This window comes from Oryctolagus cuniculus, chromosome 14 (assembly GCF_964237555.1).
Source record: "Oryctolagus cuniculus chromosome 14, mOryCun1.1, whole genome shotgun sequence".
Taxonomy (NCBI): Eukaryota; Metazoa; Chordata; class Mammalia; order Lagomorpha; family Leporidae; genus Oryctolagus; species Oryctolagus cuniculus.
In genome coordinates, this window is record NC_091445.1 from 76,884,761 (window position 1) to 76,896,868 (window position 12,108).

The following is a 12,108-nucleotide window of genomic DNA, read 5'->3' on the forward strand; positions in this document are numbered from 1 at the left end:
CTGGCAGTACCAGGGCTTTCCCTGTGACCAGTCCATCCCTCATGCCTGACACACTCAGAAACTTGCTCCCACTATGCTACTCCGTCTAAACTTGAGACGAGCCCCTGGCCACCTTCTCACCTGGACCGCCCAGTGCAGAGCAGTTTTGAAGTCTTTGTCCACGAGCGTGGGGTCTGCCCCCTTCTTCAACAACAGCTGCGTGTGTTGAGGCCGGTTGTGGAAGGCTGCCCAGTGGAGCGGGGTCATTCCCTACAAGACAACAGGCACAGGGCTGGGGGTGAGCACAGGCTACCAGGAAGAACACGGGAGCTCACACGTTCTTGCCAGGCCTGGAGGCCCGCACAAGACTCTGTGCAGTTCCCCACCACCACCACCACCACACACACACACACCCACACACTGCAATACAGGAGATGGGACGAGAATGAATCGTGACGAAGGTGCTCCGGTGGAGGGGGCAAGGGTGAGCGCCACTTTGAAGTTTCTCTTCTCATGGTCCTCTCTTCAGGTGACAGGAAGACAGGAGACACCAGCGTGACTTTCTCTGCTCTACCCAGGGAGGACGAGCTGAGCGGAGGAGAGGGGCCCTGGCCCAGACCTAGGGACCCCGAGGGGTTCTCCTGTGTGTTATGGCCATCCCTCAGTGTTGTCCTGCAGTGGCCACGGTCCGACTACGTCCCCAGGCTCCTGCAGATAGGAGCAGCCGTGTGACTGAGCCCCGACTGCGGGGGGGGGGGACTGCACAGAGGGGGCACGGGAACCCCCTCCAGCGCTGGCCTAGGAAACAAAACCCAGGCGACCATCCTCACCTTCTCGTTCCTCATCTTGAATTAGAGGAAGACGAGGCTCTCTATAGAAGATACAGGCACCAAGCGCACAGGCTTGGTTCCTGCAGGGCTGGGGGAGAACAGGGCCACCCTGCCAGCCAGCACTGGCCTGCGATGCGAACAGTAAATAAGCTTCAGCATGTCAAAGCCCCAGCGCCTCTGTGTTGCTTGCTACAGCAGTTAACCAAGCGAGGCAGGTGCGGTTGTTCTGGGGTTATGGAAGCAGAAGTCCAGAGAAGCCCTGGAGGCTTCTGTGAGCCAGTGCAGCCCTGAAGCTGAGCCCTGAGGCTTGCGGGGCCTGGAGATCAGAATACTCAACCCCCTCAACCAGTTCTACATGTTAAATCCTGAAATTCCGAAGGTTCAGGTTTCAAGTGTCCTGTAACCCTGGGCCTCCAGAGAGCCTCTTGAGTGTATTTCAAGAAATTGGTTCCATGTGGAAGGGAAGGCTGGTCTAAGAGCAGAGGAATGTCTTGCTCTCAGAAGAGCCGTTTCACTGGGGCCCTTTCGTTTCTAATTGGGCTCACTGGGATTAGCCATCTGAACCCCAGGGAACCAAATCCTTTCCATTCTGCACGGACTTCCCCTTTCCCAGTTCCGAGCGCCGGTTGTTTCAGAATCCTGGGCTTCATTGGAAAATGCCAGCCATATTCATAAAGACACTGAATCCCTTTTCAAGGTTCTGAAGTAGCAGCTTCGTGGAGCCTGGGTCCTCGCCTGCCCGTCTGCCCCTGCTAGAGCCTAGAAGAGCGCCAGGTGCACTGTCCGTACGAAGTAAATACTCAGGCGTGGCCATACACAGAAGTATGATTTGGTGATGTGCTAATTTAGTGAGAAGGTGGATTACACTGCAGTTCCATAATGATATTTTTTGATTCGTAAACACAGTTGCTAGGCTTTAAGAATTACTCACTCAAAGCAGCAGGAAAACTCTCTGAAACCCAACTCCTATATTTTTGGTTAAAGAGTGGCATGGGAGGAGCACTACTGTATTTTGTGCACTGGATGCCAAGAGCTTTATATATGTTCTCACTAAATCTTAATGACAATCCTAAGTGGTAGCCAGGCTTAAGGCACGTCTTACAGGTAAAGAAACTGGAAACACAAGGTTAAGTAAGTTGCCTATGGCTATTGATCGGGTCTATGACAGAGCTGGGACTCAAGTCCAGGTTTCTTGGACTCTGGAGAGAAACGTTCTCACATAGCAAGCTGGTGGCCTTTTGTTTTGGAAATGAGCTCAGGTGCTGGACAACTCTTTTCTTTGTAATGTTTAGCTGGATTCAAGGTCTTCTGACCCTCTGGGATGGAGGTTCCCCCAAGGACAAGGTCACCATCATATGTTATTATTTGGTGCATTTGGCGTTGCCCTTTAGGCTCTTCCTAAAACAGCTGGCAAATATTTTGTTTTGTTCAGATGTGAATTTACGTGATGTTACTTCTCCCCTCAGTCCACTCCACCCTGACATTCGGGAGCACCTGTAGAAATAACTGGCAGTCCTCTGAACGGACCCAATGCAAGACTTGAGTTATTTCCTTACTTCTCTAATTACTGTTACAATATAAATAGTTTGTGAACATTCAGTCAAGGGACATTTCCCTTTTTTTTTTTTTTTCAGTTGAGCTAATGAGAAATAAAAATAAATCCTCTTAGAGGATATACTATGAAAACCAAAACTTTCAAACGCAGCTGCAGGGCAGAGGGTGGCATTGCCCAACGCTCTTTGTTTAGGAACCTTTTCTTACAGCTGCCTCCTCCCCCGCCCTGCAGCTTCCGCTGAGCCTGTCGGCGTTGTGGCGCTATAGGATTCTCTGAGCCCCGAGGAATGACAGCAGTACGAGGTAAGCTAGCACTTGTGTAAGGGCAGACACTGAGATCCGCTCATGCTCTCCAGGGCTGCCCACTGCACGGACCCCAGAGGAAGCGTGCAGGAAATAGTTACTGCAAGGATTAACTAGTGAGTTGCAGGTTACCCAGGATCCCTGGGAGTATAAAGCCTGAGTCTGTTGGGTACCAGGCACCCCTCTGTGTTCAAACTGTGGACACCTTGCTAAGCTGCCGCTCTCACTGGGGACACGGTTGCACCTTGGAAGAATCTAGGAACTGAACATTTAGCAGTCACTCGCAGTCACCTTGCAACAAACACTCAGATGGCCCTGGGGACAGAGTCCATTAAAAACAAAGAAAAAACAACCAAATCCTATTAAAAATAGAAGCTCTCTAGATGGTTTTGAAGTGAATGTTAAGTTCCAGTTGCCCGAGGGTTGGTCTGTAGACGGCTGATAGGACTGAACTTGCACTGTAACTACCTGGGTGCGCAGTAGGGCTGCTGTGAAGCAGCGGTTTTGTGCAGGTGAGTCCTCTGTGCCTGCAGCCGGTGCTGTTGCAATTTCAGTTAAGGGCTTGTAAGTCCCATCAGCGTCTCAGAACTTTTTTTTTTCCTAAAACCACTGTGACTTTTGTGTTTTCTGAACCAGAAATCTGATTAAGTGCATAGCAGGTTTCATGTTTCAGAACTGCCGTTTTAGATGGGCTGTAGACAACACTGAGCGGCACGTGGAGAGAAATGCTGATGTGGCTGGCTGCTTGGTGCAGCCCGTGTCTCCGTACACTGGGGAACAGAACAATGAAAGCAGCTGAGAGGTCAACAAAAGCATCCTAGGTTCTCTAAGGAGCTAGAGTTTCACAGAAGTCTCCTGTGGCTCTGTTGATATTTGAAAACTCACATACTTTTAATTTCCCAACCACATCTGACCATCCCCCACAAAAGTTATAGAAGGTCTCGTTTAGACATAACAATTGGGATGAGTGATGTCTTTTAACAGATTTTTTAAAAACTAGATAGGGTTACAGGTATAGTGATGAAATCCATTTTATTTCATTTTTTTCCTTGGGAAAAGTCTTATTGTGGGGAGCAAACCGGACTAGACTGTTACTGGAATTAGGACTTATTCTATGCATCTGCTCTCCCACAATATGGCGCTGGGAGAGAAGAAAACAGCTTTTGCACAGCTGCCTCCAGTTCAACCAATAAACTGTAGGACTTGCTCCTGATTGGAGAGCAGCGTACTCGGCGTGTGGGCAGCCGAGTTGGGATTGGCAGAGGAGGACTATAAAGGAGGAGAGAGACGGCATGCACCGGGAACATCTAAGGGGAACATCTAGCTGAAGGAACACCTGTGCAGCCCCCGAGAAGAGCCGGCCGGCAGTGTGCCGCTCCCCTGCGGAAGTGGGGAATGTGGCCAGGGGGAACCGCCCTTCCATGGAGGTGGAAGGGATAGTAGCCAACCCGGGAAGAACCAGCAGCAAACCCGGGGAGGGCCGAGCAGACGAAAGAACAGCGCAGGGTCCTGTGTCGTTCCTCCACGAAGAGGGGGAGCGACACTTATGGTCATAAATCAGAACGATTAGTAAATAAATTCGTTTTTTGAGCTTTGTAATCTCAATAAACAGTGAACATCACAATAGCCAAAGACTAGGACTGAAGGGGCCAGCGTTGTGGTAGAGTGGGTTAAGCCACTGCCTGCAACACCAGCATCCCATACAATCACTGGTTCACGTCCCGGCTACTCCACTTCCATCACGCTCATCTGGAGAGTGAACCATCTGATGGAAGATTTCTCTCTCTCTCTCTGTAACTCTGCCTTTCAAATAAATAATTTAAAAATCTTTAAAAAAGATTATGACTGAAGATCAAACATAATCTGATGTCAAATTTTTAGGGCACCAGGAAAATCTATGAATAATGATGTGCTTTCGTAAGCCTCACTTTCTTCCTACAAAAATAACAAAACCACATATCTGATATTTTAAAAAGTCTGTAGAATGGAGATTTCCATAATTTGAATAAGGTACTAGTGCAAGAAAAATAATAAAATGGTTTAGGTCGTGGACACACTGGAGCAAATTCTAAAAGAACAAACTTAAAAAATACAAAATAAAGCCTTTAACATAGAAGTTTAATTTATTATATTTATTTTTCAATGAAACAGAGCACCTACATTCTTATGCACAAAATTATTAGGTCTCAGGCGATAGCTGAAGCCTACATGAGACATGATAGGCAATGGGCATGTATTTCTGTATGACTAGAGTAACCATTTTCCGGTTTCAAGTAGTTCTCCTTGGAAGGCTGTACAATTATTCCACTTATTGCTCAAATATTTTTGGAAGATTGTGTTTTAAATTTCAGCAAGTCAGGGGTCCTATCCATCAATAGAAATAAGCTTTGATGTGAGCGTGCAACAAAAAATAAACTACATATTTATTTTCCCTACTTCTAATTGAAATTTAGCATTTTCTTATGAAGTAGGCCACAAACCACAGTGCCGTTCAGTGCACTTGTCACTTCGTCATCAGTATAAATTGTAGATACTCTTGTGTCACAGTAGCTATTACAGATATCCCAAAGTATTGTATAGGAGTGGGAGCTTAGCCCAGCAATTAAGACACCGTGTCCTACACTGGAGTGCCAGAGTTGTTTCTGGGCAGGGCTTCTCCATGGCCGTGGTGGTAGCCCAAGTCACTGGGTTCTGGGTTCTGCCATGCTTAGGGGAGACTCGGGTTGTGTTCTGGCTCTGGGCTCCAGCCCTGACTCAGTCCTAGCCAAGGCAGACGTTTGAGGGATGACTCAGCAGATGGGAATTCTCTGTGTGTCTCCTTCTGATTTTTAGTTAAATTGAAGTATATATTTACATGGAACACTACTATAAAATTAGTTTTTAGTTCAATACCAAATCTTAATGCATTAATAAACTATAGATATAGTACTATATTATTTGAAATATTCAGATAACTAGTTCAACACAATTATTTGTAATCGTATGTATCTTATTTTATGCAATCTCTGATCTTTTCCTGAGAAGGGGTCCATAGGTTTCAGTAGCACATGTAAAGTGTCCACGTACAAAAATAGGTAAGGACATTTACTCTAGAATCTACAGGACATTTTTTCAAAAAAGATTTGTGTACTTATATATTCTTTGAAATGCAGAGTAACAGAGAGAGGGAGAGAGGGAGTGAGAGAGAGAGAGAGCTCTTCCATTCACTGGTTCGATTCCCAAATGGCTGCAACAGCTAGGCCAAAACCAGGAGCCAGGAACCCCATCCTGGTCTCCCATAAGGAAGGCAGGGGCCCACGTTCCTGGACCACTATTCTATGCCTTCCCAAGTGTATTAGCAGGAAGTTGGATCAGAAGCAGAGCAGCTGGGACTTGAACCAGCATTCCAAAATGGAATGCCTGCACTGCAAACAGTGGTTTAATCTGCTGTGCAACAATGCCAGCCCCTATAGGATTTTTTTGAGGCTTCTAATTGATATAACATCTTATTTTTTAACTAAAGGTTTATTTGTTTTACTTGAAAGGCAATTAGAGAGAGAAAGGAGAAAGAGAGAGAAATTTTTTCATCCACCAGTTCACTCCCAAGTGGCTGCAACAGCTGGAAGTGGGCTAGGTTGAAGCTAGGAGCCAGGAACTCCATCTGTGTCTCCCTTGTGGGTGCCATTCTCTGATGCCTTCCCAGGTGCATTAGCAGGGAACTGGATCGGAAGTGGAACAGCCAGGAATTGAACCAGCCCCACATGGATGCCCACACCACAGGCTGCAACTTAACCCGCTGTGCCACAGTGCCAGCCCCAAATCTTATTTTGTTTAAAAGTAAATTTTGGGGGCTGGCGCTGTGGTGCAGAGGGTTAACACCCTGGCCTGAAGTGCCGGCATCCCAAAAGGGCGCCAGTTCGAAGCCTGGATGCTTCACTTCCGATCTAGCTCTCTGCTATGGCCTGGGAAGGCAGTAGAAGATGGCCCAAGTGCTTGGGCCTCTGCACCTGCATGGGAGACCCGGAAGAAGCTCCTGGCTCCTGGCTTCAGACTGGCCATTGTGGCCAGTTGGGGAGTGAACCAGCAGATGGAAGACCTCTCTATCTTTCTCTCTCTCTCTGCCTCTCCTCTCTCTGTGTAGCTCTGACTTTCAAATAAATAAATAAATCTTTTTAAAAAAGTAAATTTTGGAAATAACTAAAAGTCTCCAGGAGTTGTCTGGCAAATGAAATGGGTAACTGGAGTTGAGTCAACAAAACAAAAGGAGAGAGGATTGTAGCGTGAGGTAACACGGCTTTTTTCTTGGATTTTCTCTCTCTCCTTATAGACTTTATTTGAATTTTACTACATCAAAGTTACTGAGTTAGATTCTGGGAATGTAAAGACGAAACGGACACAGTGTCCCTCTAGACCATGGGGTAGGGAGTTGGCGGGGAGTGGAAGGAGAGGACTCCTAAATAGTGGTGATGCTACTCCATTTTTTAAAGGTGTCCATTTTGTGATGAAGATTGTAATGCATTGTTAGAAGTTTGCTTTATTAATTTTTCCCTTTCCTAGTTAAAAGATTTCTAGTCTGAGGGACTGTTGCTTCTGATTTTGCCTTCAGCACACACAATCTGCTTATGGTTAGATCTTAGGAATGTGGTAAGTGGACTCAGTGCTAAGAACTATATCCAAACTTCACATCTGTTTTTGCAACTTGGGTTTTATTTTCTCAGAGTGCTGTTATAATTGAAGTTTGGGTTGTCAGGCTGCTGAGAAAAAAGTATTTACAGAAAATGTACATTGAATACAAGACTGGCAATACATCTTGAATACTATGGGTAATGGTTTTTCTCTGGATAAATGCATTAAGCCTTCCAACCCAGATGCCGAGAGCTCATTGCCCCTCTTGGTATGATGGTCTTTCTGTGCAAGCTGAGATCTGGAAAAGTCAGTTTCCAGCTGTCGGGCAGCTTGTTACCTCCTTGTAGCTGTAATAGACAGGCCTCTAAGTCAAGGTGTTCTTTGAGATCCTGATTTGAAGAGCAAAATCACAAAGGACAATCCTACCAACCTCACCTTTTCCACAGCATTAAAGTCTGCAGTATGGAAAGCTTCTAAAGAAGTCACTTTGTAGAAGGAGGTACTTTTCTCTGAAGGGAGGAGAGAACCTCCACTTTGAATATGACCTTGTCTAAATGAGATAAGTCGGTGAACTCAAAAAGCTTCCATAGCCTTGGAAACTCATGACTGGTGCATAGGGAGATTACTGATGCCATAAACAGGAGTGTCAATTGGTAAAGTCAACAACAGGAGTCACTGTGCACTTACTCCTCATGTAGGATCTCTGTCCTTAATGTGCTGTACATTGAGACTTAATGCTATAATGAGTACTCAAACAGTATATTTCACTTTGTGTTTCTATGGGGGCAAACTGTTGAAAGCTTTACTTAATATATACTAAATTGATCTTCTGTAAAAAAAAAAAAAGAAGAAATTATCAATTCCCAACTTGACTCTCACTGGGATTAAACATGACAATAGGTCTGATCTGATTTCATCATCATTTAAAAAATCATCTATTATTTTTCACTTTATGTTTGTGTGGGAGCAAACTGTTGAAATCTTTACTTAATGTATACTAAGCTGATCTTCTGTATATAAAGAGAATCGAAAATGAATCCTCATGTGAATGGAAGGGGAGAGGGAGTGGGAAAGGGGAGGGATGCAGGTGGGAGAGACGATATGGGGGGGAAGCCATTGTAATCCATAAGCCGTACTTTGGAAATTTATATTCATTAAATAAAAGTTAAAAAAAAATGTAAAAAAAAAAAAAAAGAAGTCACTTTGTAATTAAGCAATGCGCTTAATGAAATGGAAAACAAACTGATCCTTGGAACAGAACAAAGAGTTCAGAAATGAAACTACGTATTTAAAAAAAAACCAAAAACCTTGCGAACATATCTTGTGACAAAAGAAAACTTAGCACAATGAAATCAAGTTTTTGGGGTAGGGTAGCTCTTTAAAAAGGACACCAAAAGCAAAAGCAGTAACAGACAAGAATGATCATTTTGCTTTTATATTTTAAAATTTCTTTACAAGAAAAGACACTCTGGAGAGTTCTAAAATAAGCAACAGATTGTGAAAAAAATTTACAGTCCACCAAAAGACAAAAGATTAATATTAATTAATATTCAATAAACTTTCAAGTCAATAAGAAAACAAGTTACCTAACAAATCAATGGACAAAAGATGAAACAGGCAAGTCTACAAAAGAAAATGTGAAAAAGGACCATTACATCTATGAAATGATGCCCAAGCTCAATCATCAAAAATAAGAAGAAAATCCAGTAACAACTGGAAAATTGCACGCTTCCACCACTGGCAAAGCTGGACACCAACACTGCTATTCTTGGGGAACAATAAGGAGGTTCATATTCAAAATGAAAATGTATATTCTCCGTTACTCAAGAACTCTTCTAGAGAAATGCCTGCCTAAAGTACTCAAGGAAGCTTATACAAGAACATTCTGTAGGTTGATGCTTATGATGATGAAAAATCGAGACAATCTAAAGTTCCATTCACAGGGAATGGGTAAATAGAGATATTTTCACAGCCTGGCACACTCTGAAGCCGTTGAAAGGGGTGAGCCAGATGGAACCTGAGACCTATTCCTGAGAAAACACATAGTTGCAGAGCGACATGGGGAGAAATTCCTTTTATGTAACACCTCACAGTTTCCATGAATGTGTGCTTATCTAAAGACTGAAAAAGAGAAGCTGGAAGTTGTCAAGGACTTCCTAGTATTATTTGTAATATTTATTGAATGTGAGAGGCAGGGGGTGGGAGGGAGATCCTGTCGCTAGTTCACTCACCAAATGCCCAAAACAGCCAGGGCTGGGCTAGATCAAATCTTGGAACTGGGAATTCAATCCAGGTCTCCCAAGTGGGTGTCAGGGACCTAGCTACTCCCGCCAAAACCTGCTGCCTCATAGGGTGTGTATTTGTGGAAGCTGGAATGGGGAGTGGATCCGGGATTCAAACCCAGGCACTCTGACATGGCATGTAGGAGTCCCAGCTGCTAGGACAAACGCCTGCCCCATGCTTGTAATATTGAAATTGCTAAGAATCAAATGTGTTCCAGGTATTGAGTATGTACACAGAAAGCCAAGAGTACAAAAAGTTATCTTAAGTCGCTGAGTTCAGTTCAGGGCAACCTTCAAGTGCTATTCACCTCCCTGATGTGAAACAGGACTGTGCTTGCTTTGAGCAGTTAGGCAGGCACTGGCTTCAGGTGGATTTCCTTCTTCTCACCTCCATCTCCCCATTCCTTAGTTTTTGTCTTCAATCAATGTATCTATTAATGAAATCTGGTTTCTACTAATTGATTGTTTTTAACCATTATTGTGATAAGCTTGAGACTCCTTCAGTTATTCCTGGAAGATAATTCTATTCCATTGTGCAGGGTACACCTTGCTCTGTCTTCTTGTCATTAGGCAACTGTAATGCTTCACCATCTCAAACTCACCGTTCTCCTCATTGTTTTTAGCTTCTCTGCTTTTGCTTCCTGGTAGTTAGCAGGTGTAGGGTGTGTGTGTCTGTCTGTTTTAACTGTTGCTCTCCATCCCGCTGTACAATGGAGGCTACACTATGCTTGAGCTATTGAACAATGACTGAGAGAAGGGGCCAGGAGGAGATTGTTCGAAACATCAAGGAGCCAAGTGCAGACACTCCAGCCCAGCGGCAAAAGCAAGCCTGAGCTGTCTCCTTTTCATTTCAGAGTCGTCTTTATTTCTCAGTTAGCTCATGCCAGCAGTGAATATGTTGATACATACATTGTGTATGTGTGTGTATGTGAGGAGTCGTCACAAAGATCATGAGAAAATGGAATTAAAATATAAAATTTATTTTGGCATAAAAATTTCAAAATCCATGTTTTTTTCCATAATATGCATTTTCCATGAACATTCTGAGGACCCCTCACACACACAGATATTATGTGAAAATACATATTTGTAAGTATTGATATATTTAAAATATATGCAGCAAATATTACATAGCAGGGTGTATGAAAAGACAGGCAGGCATTAGCAGCTGGTTTTAGATTTCAGATATGCTATAGCATGGACTGAAGGAAGAGGAAGTTGTGACAGTGGATGGGAACTGTCCCTTTTGAAAATGTATCTGGGGCCGGTGCTGTGGTGTGTAAGGCTAGACTTCTGCTTGTGATGCCTGCATCCCATATGGGCGCTGGTCCAAGACCCTGCTGCTCCTCTGCTGATCCAGCTCTCTGCTATGGCCTGGGAAAGCAGTAGAAGATGGCCCAAGTGCTTGGGCCCCTGCACTTGCATGGCAGAACTGGAAGAAGTCCTGGCCCTTGGCTTTGGATCTGCCCAGCTCTGGCCATTGTGGCCATTTAGGCAGTGAAGCAGTAGATGGAGGACCTCTCTCTGTATGTCTCTCCCTCTCCCTTGTCTCTCCCTCTGTCTGTCTATAAATCTACCTCTCAAATAAATAAAATCTTTTAAAAAAAGTATCTAATTTTTTTACAAAATTTATTTAAGTTTATTTGAAAGGCAGAGAGACAGAGAAAGAGATTGATTGATTCCATTCATTGATTTACTCTCCAAATGCATGCTACAGCCAGGGATTGGCCAGGTTGAAGCCAGGAGCCAGGAGTTCAATCCAGGTCCCTTATAGAGGTGACAGGGTCCCAGGTGTGTGGGCCGTCACTGTTGCCTCTCAAGTGCACATTAACAGGAAGCTTGAATGGAGAGCTGAACAAGGACTCGAACTCCAGCATCCATTATGGGATGCGGGCCTCTTAACCACGCGCCAAATGCCTGCCCCAGAGTGTCTGTTCATGGCCCCTGCTCTGTTGAGCCTGCTCTCTTGAAAGAAGCTGGTTTAAGAGCAGGAGGGGTCGCCTTCTCCGAAAATCACTGTGTGTGAGATGGAACCAGGGACTTTTCCAGAGTTTACCACATATCATCTGCAAGGTGTTGCAATGCCTGCACTTAGAAAGACTGTGACTACTCCATTGTCTCCACCAGCCGGGGGCCTCCCAGGGCGGGGGGAAATGGGGAACCATGGCTTTTCTGGGGGATGTTGGTTCAGCTGAGGGCTGGATGGAGTTTGAAGTCTGCAAATGGAATTCAGCTGCAGGCAATGAATACTGACTTTGCCACTTTTCTACACAAGATCCATATTTTTTTTTTTTTTTTTTTTTTGGAGAGGGTGAGTGCTGGGGTTGGAGGTGGTGGTGGGCATGATTGGCACCTTGCCCAACATCTTGAGGTTCACAATCTGCTGACACAAACGGCAGCCACTCAAGTTCCCTGCTTTCGCACATGGGCAGTGAGTGATCGGAGTGCATTCTCGTCTCTGTTGCTCATTTTCAAAGCAGAAGTTAAAGTGGTGCAAGCATCTCTCCTCTGGGGATTGCCCTCAAGGCACTGAGGATTCAGGGAGTGGAGGCAGC

General features: G+C 44.8%; 1 protein-coding gene across 3 annotated transcripts in view; it reads right to left on the minus strand.

The window, feature by feature from the left end:
* The window catches only part of ANKRD55 (ankyrin repeat domain 55), a 118,042-nt gene that overhangs the window by 41,009 nt on the left and 64,925 nt on the right, over nucleotides 1-12,108 (minus strand). For all 3 annotated transcript variants that reach the window (XM_051853444.2, XM_051853443.2, XM_051853445.2), the window contains one exon: nucleotides 121-249. In XM_051853444.2, coding sequence (XP_051709404.2) covers nucleotides 121-249 — 129 coding nt within the window. The remainder of the gene's footprint in view (nucleotides 1-120; nucleotides 250-12,108) is intronic.